At 41.1% G+C, this 21,882-nt stretch overlaps 1 protein-coding gene across 8 annotated transcripts in view; it reads right to left on the bottom strand.

Moving 5' to 3' along the window:
• Nucleotides 1-21,882, bottom strand: part of LOC121166774 (ubiquitin carboxyl-terminal hydrolase CYLD) — a 54,209-nt gene that overhangs the window by 14,107 nt on the left and 18,220 nt on the right. For 6 of the 8 annotated variants that reach the window (XM_040996057.1, XM_040996053.1, XM_040996058.1 and 3 more), the window contains 7 exons: nt 14,889-14,897; nt 13,850-13,948; nt 12,064-12,180; nt 4,933-5,309; nt 3,526-3,691; nt 2,604-2,745; nt 201-323 (listed from right to left, as the gene is read on the bottom strand). In XM_040996057.1, the coding sequence (XP_040851991.1) occupies nt 201-323; nt 2,604-2,745; nt 3,526-3,691; nt 4,933-5,309; nt 12,064-12,180; nt 13,850-13,948; nt 14,889-14,897 (1,033 nt within the window). The remainder of the gene's footprint in view (nt 1-200; nt 324-2,603; nt 2,746-3,525; nt 3,692-4,932; nt 5,310-12,063; nt 12,181-13,849; nt 13,949-14,888; nt 14,898-21,882) is intronic. The other 2 variants (XM_040996059.1, XM_040996060.1) reach the window with 2 other exon arrangements.

Consider the following 21,882-nt stretch of genomic DNA (forward strand, 5'->3'; position numbering starts at 1 on the left):
TCAAATTTAAGTGTGTTAAATAAGCATAGTAAGGGTCAAAAGTTCTTAAAAATTAGTATTTCACCAAAAAACTAAATTCTGCTTGTTGTTCATCACATGAAAGCAAAAGGATTAAGTTATCACTGCACCAAACGGAAAAAACCAGCAGACAGCTGATCACTGAAGAGTAAAATGCTTCTACCACGATTATCTTCACTTACATTCGCAGAGGATTAACAATTTCTGTCCTCAGAAGCTCTTGAGTCTCACTGTAATATTCAACATCATTTTTCTCTTTGGGTCTCAGTAACACAGTGTCCAGAACAGAACTAAAAGCAAATAAGCTGCAAAATAAAAGAAATATTTTTCCTCAGGCACTAAACATATTTTCAAGAAAGAGCTTCTAAAAAGAGCCAGAAGAGGCAAAGAAACAAAGACCAGGGAAGATAAAGCAAAAAGAACAGAGGTGCGCAAACCAAGACCCTAGTGGAGAGTCCTATGCTTCTACACCACGGAACATTAAAGGGAACATTAATACCAACAAGGTACGGTGTCAGGGCCTGCCAGGTAGCTACGCTAGCGGCTAAAGTCCTCGCCTTGAACACACCATGATCCCATACAGGCACCAGTTCTAATCCCAGCAGCTCCACTTCCAATCCAGCTCCCTGCTTGTGACCTGGGAAAGCAGTCGAGGATGGCCCAAAGCCTTGGGCCCTTGCACCTGCAAGGGAGACCCAGAGAGGGCTCCTGGCTCCTGGCTTCAGATTGACTCAGCTCCACCCATTGTGGCCACCTGGAGAGTGAATCAGTCAATGGAAGAGTTTCCTCTCTGTGTTTCCTCCTCTCTGTATATCTGATATTCCAATAAAAATAAATAAATCTTTTCTTTTTAAGTACAGTGTGCAAGGACAGAGTTGCCTACAATATTTTAACACAGAAAATTTGTTTGCAGAAGTTAAAAGAAGGTTCCCAAATCTGAGCCAAGCCACAAAGGGAGCTGGAAATTTCTTCTCATGACAAATGCATCCAAACTCATACTTCTCTCACTCCTCAAGTCCGTTTGCAAAGATCTAGCTTTCCTTAAATGTTAAAAACCCAAGTGACTAAGGAATGAACTTACAAATATCAAAGAAAAAGAACATTTGGCTAAAAACAGACTGTTTGCCCCCCCCCCCAAAATCTAAACAACAGCATTTCAGAGCTGCAAGTCTTGTTTTTAATCAATAAATCTGAGAAACTGAAAATATCCTGCCATGCTGGCATGATGGCTGAACGGCTGAACCTTCAACTTTCAAGCACCAGCATCCTATATAGGCGCCGGTTCATGACCCAGCTGCTCCACTTCCCATCCAGTTCCCTGCTGGTGGCCTGGGAAAGCAGTAGAGGACGGCCCAAGGTCTCGAGACTCTGCACCCGCATTGGACCTGGAAGAAGCTCCTGGGTCCTGACTTTGGATTGGCTCAGCTACGGCCACTGCAGCCTTTTGGGGCATGAATCAGCTAATGGAAGTTATTTCTCTCTGTCTCTCCTCTCCATAAATCTGATCTGCCTTTCCAATGAAAATAAATCTTTTTTTTTTTTAAGTATCCTTCCAATAAAAAGGCCCATGAGTTCTGTTCTCTCCACCTGTGAACCTGTGAGCCTGTACCACCTTCCCAGCACCTTCCCAGGATCACAACAGGGCTGGAAAGAGCTGGCAGGCCACACATCATTTAACTGGCAATGGACAAGCCTTATAGCCCAAGGGTTCTTGATTCAATATTCAAAGCCTAAAGATTTTAAGTTAATCCACTTTTGGAAGAAGAATTGCATATATGAAAGTGACAGTATTTCCAAAGAAACCAATTTATTCAGATAAAGCAATTGTTATGCTTGCCTCTGCCTCCCACAACACAGTGCTTCTGCAGAGACAGCTCACTGCTTGTCATGTTACTTGGTTTGTTCACAGACGGTACTTATTCTCTTCAGTCATATGATTTCCCCTATGGCTTTCACTTGTAATGATATCATTCAACTTACTCAACAGCCATCACTTTCTTTACATATTCATGTTCAGATGTAGGTACATGAGATAAACATTCAAATGCTTCCAAAGAAGCACGGTATTATGAAAAAGCAAATCTTGTAGCCAGCCTTGTGGTGTAGCAAGTTAAGTCTCTGAGACAGCAGCATCCCACACGGGCAGTGGTTAAAGTTCTTACTGCTCCACTTCCTATCCAGCTCCCTGCTAAGGTTTCTGGGAAAGCAGCGGAGGATGGTCCAAGTGCTTGGGCCCCTCGTGAGAGACCCGGGAGAGGCTCCAGCCTCCTGGCTGCTCTGGCTACTTGGACCATAAGGGGAATGAGTCAGTGGATGCAAGACCTCTCTCTCTCTTTCCTCCTTCTCTACTCTCTCTAACTCTGCCTTTCAAATAAATAGAAAATAAATTCTACATAAAAAAAAAGAGCAAAGCCAAAGCCAAAGCCAAAGCCAATCTCCCTTTCTGTCCTGAACCCTGGTCATCCAGGGGCGGTTTGCAATTTCTGTCACATCTACACACACACACACACACACACACACACGCACACACAATCGCTGTTCCCCCAAGGCAGGGTGTGAGCCTCCTGCATTAATTTTATACTTACCAGAACAAGGTTGAGTCTAAGTAACAAGAGTTGTAATGACCCTGGATCCCTTTCTTCTTGCCAATCATTATCTCTAAACCTTCTTTCTCCATTTTTGGAGGAGTGTTTTCTTCTACTACTTCACTTAAGTAGCCTCCAAATGCTGAAAAAGAAAAAAAAATTGCAATTATTTGAAACTATTAAATAGGTATCCCACACATATTTATTCATTGAAAAATATATTTCGGTATTTTGATACAAAATTCAATTCTTCATTTTTGGTAAACTTATCCAGTGTGGCATATAAAAAAATGCTACTTTTGAACTCACTTCTTCCACAATTAATAAAAATGATATTGAGTAATGTGTAAGATATATGCTCAGTAAAATATTTGCTTCCCCAATACCTTTTATCATGTAACTGAAGATGACTTAAAGTCTGAAAAATAAGAAAAATTTCAAAATATGATTTTATTACTTTCACATAGATGGCTTTCCTGTGGACACCTGCTAAACCGTCAGGATGCTTTGCCCCTACAGCCCAGAACTGGGAAGGCACAGCATCAGGACCCGCCACCTGAGACAAGTGATGGCAACCTCACCCCCCACCCATCTGACCATGTCTTCATGGCCCGTGCTTACTGACATTCTTCACATATTGAGGGGAAGTCAGTGCCTGACAGGTGACACTTTAGTTTCTGCTTTACTAAATCCAGAAAATTAGAAGTCTGTAATCAACAGTAAAAAGTAATCCCCACTGTTTTCAAGTTCCAAACACTTTCACAAACTAACGCATTTTTTAACATGTCCCCTCTTAGAATAATCCAGTTTTGTCTAAACCAAATAATCATGTAAACACTGTCACTAGCACCTAATGCGGAGGGCTATGAGATGAGAACGGGAGTCATTCTGGATGTCAGGTAAAGCAAGAGCATCCAAATACCTAAAGAGTTACAGCGCTCGATCTGATTGGAGACGGGCTGCAGGGAAGCAAACCTGGAGTCAGGCCTGCAGCTCTTGAGTTTGACAAACAGTGCCTTCTTCAAGGCACAGGTGAAATACCGGGTGCCCCTGAAGGTCCCATCGGTGCAGCCTGCACATTCGTCCTCCTGGAAAACAAACACGTCCACTTGTGCCATGCTGCATCTTGCAAGACAGAATACAAAGAACTAAAGTTGTCAACACTTGCTCCCAGTCGATCCTTTCTCGGAGTCCCCTCTTCACACTAACACTCTAACTAACCAATTCCTTGCTCCAGCACGGAGTCCTCAACACATGTCCTTTCAGATTACATGCTTAAACCTTCCGCTGGTTAACTGACTTTTCTGTATCATTTCCACGAGTATTAAAGTAAGAGAAGAGGATGAAGATCAAGTGTTTTAACAACTCTCTTACCCCAAAAGCAATATTCGTGATGTTGTGACACAGCAGGTGTCCACAGGTACACCACAATCCCATATTCGATATCATATGGGATACCATTTGGGATACAATTCCATATTGGAGTACCAGCTCAAGTTCTGGCTGCCCTGTTTCTGACCCAGCCTCCTGTTAATGTGCCTGGGAAGGCAGCAGATGATGCCCAAGTGCCTGGGTTCCCTTACACCCAAAAGGCAGACCCCAATGGAGTTTTTGGCTCCTGGCTTCAGCCTAGCCTCAGCCCAGCCCTGGCCAGTGCAGGCCTCCGGGGAGCGAACCAGAGAATGGAAAATTTCTCTTTTAAAAAAACTTAATCATAACAAAAGCAACCAGGCTGCAGCTCCCACTGGTTTGTGTGAGGACCGAGTATGAAGTGGGCAGGATCAAGCTGGACTATAACACCCATTGGTTCAAGTGGAAGACAGGGCTGGAAACAGAACTGACCCAGCAATTGCAATGACCAGCATGTGCATAAGCTGATTGGGGTGATGGACTGTGCCAGACCCTGTACTGGCAAGCACACACAAGAATCAGGTTTGGGATCATCTCAGATGAAGTTTCTTTGGAGATCCCTCCAACTGAACTGCTGATCTCAGAACCCCAACCATGAAGAGACTATGTCAGCCAGTGGATTCTGAATAGGTTTCATCGCAATTGGAATGGCGAGACTGGCAGCAATTCAGACCTGTTGAACTATCAAAACTGCTTGAGCAGGACCCTCAGAGCGTGCCTCACATCGGGGACCTGGGATGGGTGGGAGGCTGGGTGGGACTTGACCCTTTGTTTCTCCCCTGACCCCAGATACAGGCAAAAAAATGATATTAGTGTGGAAACAATGGTATTGCCCACTTTCCTGTAGCCCTTGACCCTCTGTACCCTAATCAACTAAGTAAGATTATTTAAAAAAAGAAATAATTTTTTTTTAAATTACCAGTTCCAGTCCAGCTAGTACTTCATTGAGTCCTGGAGGCTGACCAATCCAGCGGATTACCCCATAGAAGGGTGGGTTCTCTTTCACCTCCGCCAGTGAACCCACTTCCAGACCATGTGAGTTGCTGGAAGACATAGGCAGGGGTGGGCTCTCCTGGACTGGGGCATTGTTTAGCTCTCCCATCACGGACTGAACTGACAGAGAAAGTGAATTGTGACCGATGCTTTCATTGGTGTTCATCTTGTTCAGACTGAACGGTAAAGAGTGAAATCTGTTCTCGCTGGGCAAGGAGTTCATGGACGGAGGTTGCAGGGGCGGTGAGGAATGGCCGTAGTCTGGAGAGAGCTCTGTGAGCGACTTCGCAGGGTCTTCTGCAACTGCAAGAGAAGTTCATTGGAGAAGATTATTATGCCTTCTGTTTCTGAAAAGGAACACACAGAGCCAGGCCTGCTGCCCACTGAGCCTCTGTACCGGGATCCCACAGGCAGGCCTATCTCCAAGATGGCGCTCTCACTTCTCCTCCCAGTGGCCACCCTTTTCCACCTCAGTCAATGCCATGCAGCTGTCCGAACCAAAAAAAAAAGTACTGAATCATGTCGGACATGTTCACTGCCTATAAGATAAGTGAGAAACAGTACAAACTAATGGCAAAAGATAAACAAATATTTCTAAACAGTTGATGGACCCACAAAAAAAGTACTATGTTGTCAAAATAAAGAAAGAGGAAAAATAGAAAAAGAAAGAATATTCACAGACCCAGGTGAAGCAACACTTACAGAGCAAATTTACAGACTTGCTAATTTATTTTAGAAAACAAAAGCTAATTATTAAAGGATGTAGCATAGAACTTATGGAAAGACTAGAACACCCCAAAAGCAAGTAAGAATAAATAAAAGACAGACGTGAATGAAAGAGAAAACAAATACCTAAAAAAAACCAAAGCCAGAAGAAAACACAAAAACATTATACACACACACAGGAGAGACAGCCATAGTGCATAGCCACTCCCCTAAAACGCCTAGCACAATGCCACAGGCACATTGGAAGGGAAAGGCTGAACTTGTTAACAGAGTTGAGATCCCTGGCTACCCTGACATTCCAGCAAAGGTCAGACTGGATCCTGCTCATACTCTGCACAAAAATTCACTCCAGCAAGCTTAAAAACAAATGTGGCAGGCAGCATCATAAACTTGGAAAGCTAGATAACTTCCAGAGAGAAATTTCTTAAACAGATGCATAAAATCATGAAAATTTACTAAAATAATATGACCACGCGATATTAACAACCCCTTGCTCATTAAAAGCCAGCCAGCTAGAGTGAAAGAGCCACAAACGAGAAGAAAACATCTGTAATACATACAGGTGACAAAGAACTAGAACTTTAAAGATATTTGTAAACAGCTAAAAAAAACACACAAAAAGAAAATAGAGAGAAAAGTAGATTTAAAAAACCTCCAAAAGGCAGTTCACAGAAGACAACCAAACCACCAGCAAATCAATGAGATGATTCTTGTCCTTACTGATACATAGATCAATGAAAGCCAAACCAACAGATCTCATTTCAGAACAAAGGTCTTAGAGTATCGACTGCTGGTAAGGCTGAGACGCAACTGACACCCCTCACGATGTGGGAGAGAGTGACACCTGCCCTCTCGGTCATGCCCTGGAAGCTGATCTCCAGCATGAGGTCATGTGGAGGCAAACAGGCCACCAGGGCAAGACCCTCAGGAGTGACATTAGGACCCTTATACAGGGGACCTGAGAGTGCCCTTCCCCCTTCCATGAGGGAAGATATGCAGAAAAGGTGGCCATCTATGAACCAGAGAGCGGGCTCCTCCAGCACACCCAAGCTGTGGGGGTATAACTTCCTTGGAAAACAACGCGGCAACATTTAGTAAAGGAAAGACGCATATGGCCTATTACCTAGTAACGCTACTCCTATTTATATGCCCTAGACATGTGTAAAAATGTAAGTTACACAGCTGATAGTAACACCAAGAAAATAAAAACAATTCAAACATCCATGAATGGCCAAATAGATAATTAAATTGTGGTATATTCATATCATGAGATACTACAGAAACAGTGATGAAAGCAAAAATTACAATCGTACTACTATAACCTGGATGAAACTTAGGAACTTCATGGTGAGTGAGACACTGAATTACATAATGCATGAAATGTGATATCAAGCTCAAAAACATGAGGAGATAACAGTGTACTGTTGAGGAACACAAAGCTTAGTGGTAAACATGATGAGAAGCAAGAGAATTATAAAATATTACATTTAAGATGATTATAAAAATAAAACAAAAAATTAATTAAAACACAAATAAATAAAACAAAACAAAAGAAATTTAAGATGATTGTAGCAAAGGCAGTGATGAAAGAACTCAAAGGAGATGGTAAATGCTTAAAGTGAGCAGTGCCTTCAAAGATACCCATCACATATATACCTACTGTTCTCTATGTCTACTTCAAGTTCAGTAGTAACATTTAGTCTGATATCTTAAATAAAGTATTCTTTCCTTTCTCAAACTCTAATCCCCCAAACAAGTACTGCTGTTTCTATCTAAAACGTGTCCATTTTTCTTAACATCGACCATTATCTCCTTAACCCAAGGTACTTTTATCTCCCACTCCACAGCCAGCACCTTCCCAATCTATTCATCACACAACAGCTAGCAAAATCCTTTCAAAATTTAAGGATATGAAGCGCTCCCGTATCATTCTCACGCATAAAATTACCTGTTGTTCTTAGAGTAAGTACTAAACTTCTTACCTAGATTTCTGAGCTCCTGAATGATCTAGTTCCCTGCCTAGCTAACCAAACTCATTTCAGACAATTCTTGGCCTTGTTTGCAGAGCTCTGACCACTCAGGCCTGTCTCCTGTTTCTCAAATATGTCTCCCTGCCTCAAGGCCCTTGCCTGTACCATCTCCTCTGTCTGGAATGTTCTCACCAACCTAACCCTGGCCGGCTCAGACTTCTCATCAGGCCTCAGCCCAAATACCCTCTCCTCAAAGAGTCCTTTCCAACCCCACCTGCTTGTACCATCTGCTTCATTTCCTCCCCTGCACATATCACAATCAACTATTATCTTGTCCATGTGTACTGATTACCTACCATACAATCTATGAAATATAAGCTGCACAAGAACAGCAATTTTGTTAGTTTTTGTCTTTACCACAATTGAATCTGGAGCAATCAGTATAGCCACTTATTCAAAGAAATATTTGTAACAGAAAAAAAGTGAGAAAAGTGAATAAAATATTATAGAGAAAATTTCTTTCAATGTATAAGTAAAAATAACTACAATGCTCTCCTACAACTAAATTATTTCTATTTTCTAACTTAATAATGAAGACCTAAACAATTTTCATATAGGTCTTAAAGGACCACTATTATTTCATGAAGGTTTTATGCAACATTATACCAAATTCTACTAGAATCAATAGGGTAGGAATATTCTCCTGCAATACAGAATCTGTATTATGAATAAAAAAAATAAATTACAGTATAAACTGAAAAATAACATATAGATTTTATAGTTTAAAACTTAGAAAGAAGTCACTACACAGCAAAAGCATCCCCAAATCTGCCAGTAATGACCCAGAAAGAGAGGGGGGCTGTACTTCACCGAAGGACCTTGCCAGGCACACCCAGGCCACCTCTTACCAAGGCAGCCTAACAGGAGACAGCAGCGCGATCTAACCACCCTGCTGCCTTATGGCTGGCAAGAACTCTTTTATGTTAGGTTTCTTTTTCAAAAAGTTTTATTTACTTGAGAAGTTGCAAGAGAGGAGCTCCCATCTAGTTGTTCACTACCCATATGCACCTAATAGCTGGACCTGGGCCAGGCCAATGACAGGAGCCAGGAATTCAAGCCAAGCTCGCCATACAAGTGGCAGGAATTCAACCGCTTGGGCTGTCACCACTGTCTCCAGAGTTCACTGCCTGCCTTCAAGCAAGAAGCTGGAGTCAGAAATAAGATCTACATCCTTTTTTAAAAAATAGGAAGAATTCTTGAGGATTAAAGGCCTGACCACCTGTCTTCACTGCCCCACTCAGTGTAGATTAAAGGCAAAGAGAAGACAAAAGGAAAGACTCCTCACTCAAATCACTTCCAATATGAGCATCCAACCTGAACTTAACAGCAGATTTCCACTGTTACCACGGTGAATGTGTCCGATCCTATAACTAAATCCATATGATCACCACAAAGTCATCATAGAATTGTACAGAACATTCTGATTTCCATTCAGCTTGCCCACAATTACTAAATCTACTATAGATCAAGACTGTGAAAGACATCAGGACATAATCTGGCAAGTAAACAAATCAGTTTGATGACTCCTGATCTAAACGAGGGGAAGTGGGAGAGGAAAGAAAGGGTTTCTGGATAAACTAAAGAGGCTGAGACTTGAGAGGTAAGTAGAAGCAGGCCATGGAGCTGCAAGAGCAGGGGGACTTCTGGGCAGTCAGAGCAGTACACACCACATCCCAAGAAGGGCTCCAGCTGAGGGCAGGGGAAAGAGATGGATAAGGGGTCACAGTGCAAGAGTCCAACATGGCAAAGGAACTTCAATGTCTGTCTTCAGGCACCAGGGAAATCCTAACACATATTAAGCAAAGGAGAATCAGGACAGAACACATTCTCTGTCAGAAAAAGCACTCTGCGAGGAAAATGAAGAGGGCCGTAGTGCAGTGAATACAAGCATGCATGCTGGCGTCCAACAGACCTGGGCTGGAACACTGATTCGACTCCTATGGCTGTGTGATCTTGGCTAAGTTATTCAACCATTATAACGAAACAGTAAGTTATTATGAGGATCAAATCAATGTATGAAGTGGGCAAGAAATGTCATTGCAATTATGGTGGTGAAAATACAGATGCTGCTGCCGATGGTTGCTGTGCAGAACAAATTGAAAGAAAACAGACGGAGGCAAGAACAGAGGTTTGGCCACTATGTTAATCCAGACAGGAACAAACGAAGGATCTGAACTAAGGTCGTGGTCACAGGAAAGACTAAGGCAGAAATGAATAGATGGGGACGACTCTGACGACACTGAAGGGGAAAACCCACAGGACTCTGTGACAATTACTTAGGATTTATGAAAGGGACAAAGTCCAGGATGGGTTCCACAATTCTGTGTCAAGCAGCTGGACTCACATCTGCCCTTCCTCACTCCCGATTCCCTGGCACAGTCCAGTCCAGCCTCTGACAAAACTGACCAAGGGGGCCCGGCACGGTGGCGCAAGTGGTTAAGTCCTCACCTTGCACGCTCGGGATCCCATATGGGCACCAGTTCTATACTGGCAGCCCCGCTTCCCTTCCAACTCCCTGCCTGTGGCCCGGGAGAGCAGTGGAGGACGGCCCAGAGCTTTGGGACCCTGAACCCGCGTGGGAGACCAGGAGGAGTCTCCTGGCTTCGGATCGGCATAGCATCAGCCGTTGCGCTCACTTGGGGAGTAAATCATCGGACAGAAGATCTTCCTCTCTGTCTCTCCTCTCTGTATATCCGCCTTTCCAATAAAAAAATTATAAAAATAAATCTTTTAAAAAAAACTGACCAAGGTTGTCAATGACCTGGGCGCTAACCCCACAAGGGCACTGTGTGGTCTGCACCTCACTTCACTGTCCACTTGCCCCACGGCTTTTGCATCTGGGGCTCTTGGTTCACCCATGTCCCTCTCGGCAGTTTTTATATGTCTTTTGATGACTTCTCTTCTAAACCCAGTCATTAAGTTTCTTAAGATTCAGTCTTAACTTATGCCTTCCATCCCCACTCTGTCCTCAGGTAATATAAAAGTTTATTTCTCCAGTTTTTATTTTTCTTCTAAGCTCCAGATCTGTACATCCAGCTGCCTACGTGACAACTCAGCAACTCAACATCTTCAATGGGCCACATGAATTCAACATATTAAAAACAATTCATCAACTTCCTCTCTCACTAGTTAACTATGCTAGCCAGAAAAACAGGAGTTTTCACTGATATCTCTTTCTTGATTCTCACTTTTTTGGTCTGTCCTTTCGATTCTCTTCTTTCCATCCACTCCTCTCCCTTTCTTCCCCATGTATAGTCCCAGCTACTATAATCTATTACTGGGACCTGCCACAGGATCCAATAACGTCCTCGCATTCACACAGTTCCCACTTGAATTCACTGTCTGTCCTGCAGCCAGGATGATCTTTTGAAAAGACAAGCTTAGTTATAGCATTCTTTACTGAAAACCCTTCAGCAGCTCCCTATTTCCTTCCACGGAGCACTCCAGGCTTCATGTGGCCTGGTTCTGTTGTCTCTCCATTCTCATTGGAGAAAATGCTATTCCCCTCTCTGTGTTCCAGGTCCTCTGGTTCTTCATTGACCTTGGAACATCACACGTTCCCCCATCAGGCCTTTACAATCACCATTCTCTCTGTCTAAAAGTGTCTTCTGCTCCCTTCCACTCCTGTAACAAACCTAGGCACAGGTCACTATCTCAGTGAATCATTCTAGCACCCTGAAGTAACCCCACCGAAGTACATCAAAAGCTGTGCTCTTCTGCATCCTCACCATTGTGATGCTCAGTGATTAGCAGGCTAATCATTAGGCTCATCACCATTAGCAGGCTCAGTCATTGCTTAAATCATGTCTATCTTAACCACCTGATTTAAACTCAAAAGGGGCAAGGGCTATGTCTACTTCTCTGTGCCACTGTAATCTCTGTGCCTGGAAGAATGCCTGGCACACAGGGTGTACTCAATAAACAGTCGTTTAACAGATCAACAAAGAAAAGAATCAGCCTGAAGAAAATGATCCCGGAAACAAAGGAAGACAGAGTTTTTAAAAGGGAGTACTCTATAAAGAAGTTGAGAAGGACACAGACAGCAGAGTCTCCGATTCTAAACAGCCTCTCCTCTGCATGGATCAGTTAAGGGGAGAGATCAAACTGCAAACACATTTTTAAATGCTCCGTGATTCTGCAGTTTAAATTGTATGCAATATTACAGCCAGAAATAGTAAAAGAATTTTCTGCTCATTCTATTTCTAAAAACTACAAAAACTGGTGAAAAAGTCATTTTCTCTGATGAGTGAAAAAGAGGATCATTATTTAAAGAAAAAAAAAACACTAAAGTAATAGATTACCTTCATCAATGTACCATGCATTTTTTGATTTGGACTGTGGTTGTGAGTCAACAGAAGACCCATTTAGGTTATAAAATAATTCAGATCTGTTTCTATTTCCAGGCTCTGAGGTAGATCCTATGGAACAAGAAAAGTTCCTCTTAAAATTAAAGTCAATATGTTGTGAAAGGTGTTTTTTTTTTTAATATGAGAAATAAAGCATGTGATATTAACAACAGTTCATATAACCAATAGATGGATACAAACACAGTATATTTTCTCATTATCTTCAGTTTTTAAAATCTTGGTAACCATTCTGGCAATGTAACAGGTTCTTCTCATCCAGAGTCAATACAGGAGGGAAACAGCACTAAGGCAGGCACATTTTATCTTTAAATAAACCCCTTTTTAGAACTCATTACCTGTGCTGAAGCTCATTTCTAAGTGTCAAAAATCATCTTTCCCCAGTTTCATGTGATGAAGCTGCTAGTTCACAAATTTCAACTATTAAAGTTGTATGCCATATAGCAACATTCTACTTTACATCTGACTGTAACTGCTACGGCATTTCCATTGTATTTGTGTAAGTTCATTCAATGACTTTCACATCACAAATATACTGCCTAACAATGCATTCTCTGAATATATCCCCATTGTTTAGTGCCATATGACTGCATTTCAAAATGGTTCTTTTTAGAATTAAAACTTTTCAAATGCTATATACAAATCAAGGTATAAATTCAGTTTAAAAAGACGTAAGGATAAACATTCTGAACTGGTTAATCACTAAACAGCTAAAGCAGTCCGACTTCTTACATATCCGATTTACCCAATAAGAGAGTTACTGTGTTGTGGGTACTCAGAGACCGTGGCCTGCTTCAGTATAACCTAAGAAAAACTGCACAGCAGAGAGCAGCTGAGTATCCAGAACCCACACTGTAACTGAGGGTTTATTATTGTTGTTGTTGTTGTTTTCTCATTTAAAACACTGAACTCAATACCTGTATCTAAGATCTGCTACAACATAATTAGCACACCAAGGCTAGTCATATTTAAGAGAGGGCAACAAGCTTGAGCTACCCTATAGACAACTATATGTTAACATGGAACACACTATCACCTTAAATATCCTACAATTAATTCCAAGTCTCATCTCCAAGGGCCTGACATCACATATTTCTTACAATTTCCTTTTAAACAAGTTTTAATAGTTTTATTCACTAGATAAATAAGGAAAACATATTCTTCTCCTAACCCATAACTGATGGACAAACAAAAATCAACTTTAAACTTTTTAAGTAAGCTATTTGGTATGTATGACTATCTTCGTATAAATCTGAAGTAACAATAACGACAAAGCTGTGGACTGCACACAGACTGGGAATAGCTTCCGGAAGAGAGACAAAAAGTTCCACTAAACAGTTGGAAATTTAATCTGTGCCATGTGTGATAAGCAAAATCCACACAATTAATCTCATGTATACTTTATTCTGTATTTTTCTGTCTACACAGGAGTATTTTACACAGTTGTAATTGCAAGCTATATACACAAATCAGCTTCAAAATTAAGCTGATTATGGACCAGCAAAAGTCACAAGTCCACAAGAAACTTTTCATCAGGTAAGAAATGTTGGAAACTCTTAAACAATAACATCTATATAAGACTTTTCTTTATAAAATTCATAAACTCTTAAAAATGTCTAAAATAAGTCTACATATATGTCATAGAGCAATAACTCATATTTTAATAGCATGGCAAATCAGGTATCACATAAATTACGAAGGGTCGTACCCTACAGATTCATACCTGTAGCCTTTGGTTTACTATGACTGGATGAACCCTTGTCCCCAACACCTCTGGACATAAAGGCAAGTTTGGGAGGTCTCCTTTCCTGTGTCATGCTATCTGAAACAATAAATATGTTTTTTAAATATAAGAGCAAATTTTGTGAAAGAGAAACAATAATTAAACAATGATAAAAAAAAACAAAACATAACTTTCCAATAAAAAACCAGATTGCTACAGTTTTCAAACTTCTTCTTAGAGGCCACCAGAAGGTGAGGAAACCAACGCCCTGCTTCAAGAGGCACTTTCACCAGTGAACACAAGCCGAGTACAGGTTAGCCAGACGCCTCAAGTGTCCAAAATTTACTCACTTGTAGGCCATTTTAGGGCTTAAAATACTGCAAGAAAAGACCTCTTCACAGTTGTTGGAAACCTTTCCCAGAACACCCTTGGGCATTACAAAGTGTTCTGTACTCACTTATTTCTGTAAGATGCTGAGATAAACACAGATAAACAATTTCTATACTGCATAAAAGCAACAGCTCTAATATGCTAATGTGTCTGCTGAATCTCTCAAGAAAGGTCGAGGGAACTTATACCATTTTTTGTGCTATTCGACCCAGCATCTCAGATTAACATATTTTCATGGGATTATATTTTGGAAAAAATGCATAGTCGAGAATATGTTTTGCGGTAAAGGATATACACACAAAAAACATACATGAATGTTCGGAATAGCACTGATGTATTTATAAGCACTTATTCATATAAACAAGACAACATACAGAACTATAGACAGATCAATATTAGAGAAAGCCGGAGACATAAAGCAACAATATTTTTGAAGAAAACACTTAAATATTTCATTTTCAAATAGAAGCATAACAAATTTGGCAAGCATGCCCTTGAGGTTGAGGTATATATGCCTTTAAAAGCCCAACAGCATTCACAAGATTTCAGACAGATCAAGCCAACGTACGAGAGTCAGGGTGGACAGCTTGTCCCCTGGAAAGTTCCACAACACAACTTGGGAGTCCAACATGACACGTAGGAGTCCTACCTGATAAAGCTGCATATCAGCAAAATGATTGTCACGCACAGCGGAATTTTGAGGACAGAAAGAAAAAAAAGAAAGAAAATTTATACTATTCAAACACAAGAGAAAAGGAATTTAGTGGGGGGAAGGGAAAGGCAATCATACTGGATTAAGCATGGATAAAGAGGCTTGGTAACTTCTTTCCAGGGGTAGGAAAATCAAGGAACGCACCAGGACACTTCAAAAGCTCATGAGAAAATAAAACTAAAAGACATTTATTTGGGGGCAAAAAAAAAATTTTTTTTCCATGAGCTTTTCCAAGTATCCTCATACTATTAAACTAAATCTTAAACACTCTGGAAATGATGGAATACTGGGATAATACTTTAACTCAAAAAGGATGCTTATTGAGCAGATTTTGGCTAAGTGATAAAGTAAAACAGTAACTATATACTGACACTTTCAAGTTCATTTTGTTATTACCACTGAGAGCAACTATGGAAAGAAAATCTTAGTCACTGGGAAAAGTACCCAAAATATAGTATATAAATTGATGAATGGAAAATAATTTCAACTCCCTAAAATGACAGGGAAAGTAATGGAAAATGGCCTGAGTCTTTGGGCTCCTCGTCACTCACAGGGGAAACTTGTAGGAGTTCCAGGCTCGTGGTTTCAGCCTGGCTGTGCCTTGGCCCTTGCAGGCCCTTGAACAGTGAACCAGAGGATGTAAGATCTTTTTCTTTCTCTGTCACTTTGCCTTTTTAAAGAATCAATTATTTATTTGAAAGGCACAGTGCTAGGGTTGAGAACTAGAGGTTGAGCTTTCATCTACTGGTTTACCTCCCAAATGGCCACAACATCCAGGACTGGTGCAGCTTAACACCAGGAGCCTGGAACTCCATCCTTGACTCTTAGAGGGGTACAGGGGCCCAAGCATTTGGGGCATCTTCAGCTGTTTCCCCAAGCACTTTAGCAGGGACCTGGATGAAAAAGCAGAGCAGCTGGAACTGAAACTGGCATCCATATGTCATAATATGTCATATGTCATAATACTGGCCTCCAAGTGGATAAATCTTTCAAAGAAATAATAAAACAAATTTTTAAAAATCCAAGAGACCGGGCCCGGCACGGTGGCGCAAGTGGTTAAAGGTCCTCGCCTTGCACGCCCGGGATCCCATATGGGCACCGGGTCTAATCCCGGCAGCCCCGCTTCCCTTCCAGCTCCCTGCCTGTGGCCTGGGAAAGCAGTCAAGGACAGCCCAAAGCTTTGGGACCCTGCACCCGCGTGGGAGACCCGGAAGAGGCTCCTGGCTTCGGATCGGCATAGTATCGGCCGTTGCGGCTCACTTGGGGAGTGAATCATCGGACGGAAGATCTTCCTCTCTGTCTCTCCTCTCTGTATATCCGTCTTTCCAATAAAAAATAATAAAAATAAATCTTTAAAAAAAAAACAGCCTGGAGTGTTGATCAATGCCACAAATCACATGGGTAAACAGTTAAATAATGGTACATCTAATAGGAAGTAATTATCAGCAATAAGAAAGAGCAAACCATTGACATATATAATAACAAGAATTGTTGCTGAAGATAAGCCAAACTTAAAAGATTATATACTGCACAATTTTATGTATATGATACTTCTTTAAAGGTTTATTTATTTGAAAGGCAAAATGATGGAAAGAAGAGAGACAAAGAAAGATATTCCATCTGCTTATTCACTTCCCAAATGGCAGTCATAACCTGGACTAGACCAAAGCCAGGAGTCAGGAACACCATCTGGAACTCCCACATGGGTCACACAGGTCATCCTCTCTCTACTGCTTCCCCAGGCACATGGTTAGGGAACTGATCAGAAGTGGAGCAGCCACCACTCAAACTTGGGTTTAAACATGGAAAGGAAGGATATGAGGGATGCTGAGGTCAAAAGTGGCAGTTAAACTCACTGTGCCACAGTGCAGGCTCCAGTAGACCTAATACTCTTGAACTGACAACATTACAGAACTGAAGGACTGATTAATGGCTGTAAGAGGTTAAGAAAGAGATGAGAGAAAATATGTGGCAATAAAAGGACAATATAAGGTATCCTTGTACTGAGAGGAATGTCTGCATCTTGACCATGTCAGTGTCAATCTGGCTGTGATGCTGCCCCAAAGTTTGATAAGGTGATACCATTGTGACAACTGGCTAAAGAATAAACAGGATTTCTCTTTGCTTGCAAGTCTGTAATAATCACAAATCTCTACAAATCATGATAAAGAGCTTGCTTTCAGAATGTAGAACGAATCCTCAAAATTCAATGCAGTTTAGCACGGAAGTTAAGATGCCAGTTGGAACTCCGCATCCCATGTCAGAGCCTGGGTTTGACTCCTGGCCCTGCTCCCAAGTCCAGCTTCCTGCTCATTTGCACGCTGGGTGTAGCAATGATGGCTGTGTGCCTGGGTCTCTTTGGGAGTCCCCGCTGAGTTCCAGGCTTCTGGCTTCCCCCAGCCCAGCCCTGGCTACTGCACTGCAGGCTTCAGGAGAGCCAGCCACTGTAGACCTCAGCTCCTTCCATTCTCATCCCCTCTCTCTCTCTCATTCTCTCTTTCAAACAATAAAGACAACTATTTTTAGAAAATAGAACTCTGGCCACCTAAATGACCACATGAAAGCAAATAGCACCGCACTTCCAAACCCCACAAGCTGACAGCATGAACTAGAAATGCAGAACTGTATTATTCAGGGGTCGCATTAATTGATAATGCTTCATCACACAACTTCAAAAACTTGAACATAAAGTCAAATTAGACAGCTTAGTGCTTTTAATCATTTGGGAACACATGGGAAGAAGAAAAATGTTTATAAACAAAAACCTCTCTGCTCCTCTCAGTTCCAGGTATCCACTCTTAGCCAGCAACAGCAAGCAGCCAACTGAAGAAGCCATCCCTATTCTCGCCAGCTGTTCCACTGTTCCAAAAACAGCCTTTTTTTTTAAATGCTAGAAATATATTAATTTTACCCTACAAATGAAGGTAATTGGGTAAGAAAGAAAAACTAGTGCTTCTCTTAGAAACACTGTGACTTTTTTTCTCCTCAAGAAAAGGGTGTTAATGATGACATGAAATTCAATGCAGGCGCATTCAAATAAGCTAAATTAATTTTCATTTAAACAACTTTAGTTCTTAAGGTCTATTTGCAAGCTTTATTTTGTTAGCAAATAAGTGTAATTTGTGTGTTATGCTTAAGAGCTGGTATCATTCTTAATTATCTTCTATTCAGGGTTGATGAATATCAGGCGGAATTCGCTTCCTTTCTCTCCACTGTAGACAGTCAGCCGTCAGCCGTGGAGGCCTGGGAACTCCTGATGCACAAGATCAAAGGATGCTTGACAAGAGACTCCCGAGAGTCTCAGGCAACTAGTTTGTGTAATTTTAATTCTATCATATCATTTAAGTAAACTGTAATTCTAAGTGTTTTAAAGACAAACACAAACTGCAAAGAATTCCTTGTCAGGTGATAGTTTCATCACAGGAAAAATAGAAATGGAAGCTTTCATCCTTTGGTTTCCTTTTTATGTACTGCTGTGGAAACCCAAGGCAATTTACATTTCAAACCAAATTGAGATATGGCACAGTGGACAGGAGGAAATCCCACTCTACGGGCAGATGGCGGGGGCGGGGTGGCGAGGAAGAAATCACCTCAGATCTTTATTCCATAACACTGGGGAAAATGCAATCAATTATACATAAGTCAACCTCATAGTTCAGGTACCTCTTTCTTAAATTACAATACTAACCTAATGATTTCACTAGTCTCTCAAATTATCCAATATAATAAATGAGATGCAATTGTGAAACATGCCAAACAAACCCAATTAAGACAGGTCAAAAAATAAGTTGCATTTAAAGTAAAATATCCCAGATTTAAACTGCAAAACACCCTGTGGAAATTCAGAAAACACCAAAGGAAAGGAAACCCATCAGCATGCTTCACCGGGTAAGGCAAAAGGCGCTGGGCTTATCCATGTGATTCTGGAGGAACATAATAGCCAGACTGGGTAAATAACGCAGGAAACATTTGCAAGGGATTTTCCCTTAGCCATCCAGCAAGCACACACAGTAAGATCTGTGCCACTCCCAGCCCCAGCCCTACCGACCTCCTGAATACCCGGTGGCATGGGGGCTACCTTGTGCATGGTAGATGTTTAGGGCAATCTCTGGTCTCCACCCACTAGGTGCCCAGGTAATGATCAAAACTGTATCAAGAGAGAGCCAAATAGCCACTGTGGGCAAAATCATCTCAGGCTGTCAAACCTTCAGTAACACAAAGGACAAAAACAGAGCAAGCTACATGGTTAAAAAGCAGACCATATCTCAAACAACAATGGACTGTAAAAATAAAAGCTAATCATAAATTTCATCACACCTCCCCAAGGAAATCCCTCCATTTGCTTTTTCCAGCTGCAGCCCAGCCATGGCCACAGCTGACACTGGGAGGCTGAGTCAGCACATGGGAGTCCGCTGTCTCTCGAATAAACGTTCCTCCTTTAACATCAATTCATTTATTTGAAAGGCAAAATTACATGGAGAGATAGCTCTTCTATCTGCTGACTCACTTTCTGAAAAGGCTGCCAACACCCAGGACATGGTCAGGCTAAAAGCCAGAAGCCTAAACTCTATGGATGTCTTCCATGTGGGTGGCAGTGGCCCAAGCACTAGGGCCTCTGAGCAGAGAGCCGGATCCAAGTGGGACAGCCAGGACTTGAACCAGCGCTCATATGGGATGCCAGTATTACAGCTTCACTCACAACACCACAACAACAGCTCCTCAAACAGTTTCAAAGGATTAACATTATTTTCTCTGACTATAATGCAACTGAGTAAAGAAGAGAAAAATGAAAAGTATAATTCGGGTTAAATCTTTTAAGATCCTGAAAGAAATTTTAAAATACTTTAAAATTAATAACAAAGTAACTACAAATCTAATTGCGCAGAATGCAAAATAGGCAGGTATGTTGAAATAATCCACAACTTTGGATACTTTACATTCAGAAAAAAAAAGACTGAAAACTAGTAAGCTAAGCATCCAAATTTTAGGAATCAGAGAAATCATAATACCCAAAAAGTCAAAGGAACACAAATCAAGAAGCAAAAAACTCAAAAATTGCTGAAATAGTAAATAAATATATCTAGAAACTATTAGGAAAGCTACAAGTTGGTTTGCTGAAATAGTACAAGTGAGAACTTCGGTAAGACTGACAAACAAGACAGAAAAGGTGAGTGGCACTGCCAGGTGAGCTGCCAGTTGTGATATCGGCATCCCACCTCAGCGCTAGTTCATGTCCTGGCTGCTCCACTTCCGTGGTCAGACGTGTTATCCATTGCGCCACTGGCCTCGTGCAAGCTGCTCCACTTCCAATTCAGCTCCCTAACAATATACCTCCCTAACAATATTCCTCTCCTCTTTGCTGTCTGTTCTGTCTTCCAGAGAAACAAATCTTTAAAATATTATTGGTGGGACCCAGCACAGTGGTCTAGCAGCTAGGGTCCTCACCTTGCATGTGCCAGGATCCCAGGTGAGCACTGATTCTAATCTTGGCGACCCTGCTTCCCATCCAGCTCCCTGCTTCTGGCCTGGGAAGGCAGTCAGGGATGGCCCAACACCTTGGGGCCCTACACCCACATGGGAGTTCCAGAGTGGGCTCCAAGCTCCTGGCTTCAGATCAGCTCGGGACAGGACATTCTGGTCGCTTGGATAGTGGGTCGGCGGACACATGATCTTCCTCTCAGTCTCTGCTGCTCTCTGTATATCTGACTTTCGAATGGAAATATATAAATCTTTAGAAAAAAAAATTACTGATGAAGTTGACATTTTCTCTTAAACAAACAAAAACAGAAACAAAAAACCCAGGGCACTACAATATACTGCATGAAAATAGAAACTTAACTGCAGGTACTTCTGAGAAGGATCAAAAACAAGAGTATTTTATGAATAATGTAATAACAACAAAAAAAACCCCTGACACTGATATAAAATGGATATATTTAGAAAAACTAAAATTTACAAAAGACTCCCAAAAAAGAAATAGAAAGGTTAGGAACATATAAATCAGCAGTTAAATATTCCCAGGAACAGTAGCTTTACTAAATAGTCAAGGAACAGGTGATTCTAATCTTAGGTAAACTCCAAACAAAACAAAACAAAACAAAACAAAATTACCCTATGCACTTTATGAGATATAGGATTCCAAACCCAACAAGGAAAGTAAAAGAGGAAAATTACAGGTTGATATTTTCCGTGAGCACAGTTTTTAAAAACAACATGCAAATACTAGCAAACTGGACCAAGCAAAGTATGAATCATGATGAAGGTGGAATTTGCATCAATTTGACTTCATATTACAAAATTAATAGATTAAAAAGAAAAGCAGATTATTTCAACAGAGAAAAGGGTAAGATTATTTTAACAAAGGAAAAATGATAAAATTCAACATCTGTTCTAGAAAACTTCCTAGCAGGTAAGTTGTCTAACCTGATGAATGGCCACTACACCAGTAAAATCCTGTGACAAACACTGAATTTAACAGTGGAACACTGACAGTACACCCTTTAAGATCAGAAACAAAACAAAATGCCACTCACGACTACTTGTATCCAATATTCTATTTAATGGCTTTAGGTTAGAGAATAAGAAGCCTTTTTTTTTTCAAACAAAAAGATGCAAGGTTAAAAAAAAGCAAAATTGTTATTACTTGCATATAATGATGACTGGCTACTAAAAAGTAACAAGTAGATAAATTCTAAGCAATTCTTATGACTTTAAAACAAAAATTGGTCCATATAAGCCAACTAAGATACCACTTTACCCTGGATGGGCTAAAATGGTATTGGCCAAGATCTGGGGAAATCAGAACACTTATACACTGCTAGCCATTTGTGCATCTCCAAGTCTGTTTTCCAAGAAAAACATATGCCTACAGAAAATCTGCCCTTAAATGTTCATTCCAGCCAAAAGATGAAACAACTCAACAAAATCTGGT

Source organism: Ochotona curzoniae, unplaced genomic scaffold, assembly GCF_017591425.1.
Source record: "Ochotona curzoniae isolate NIBS_2020 unplaced genomic scaffold, NIBS_Ocur_1.0 patch224, whole genome shotgun sequence".
NCBI lineage: Eukaryota > Metazoa > Chordata > Mammalia > Lagomorpha > Ochotonidae > Ochotona > Ochotona curzoniae.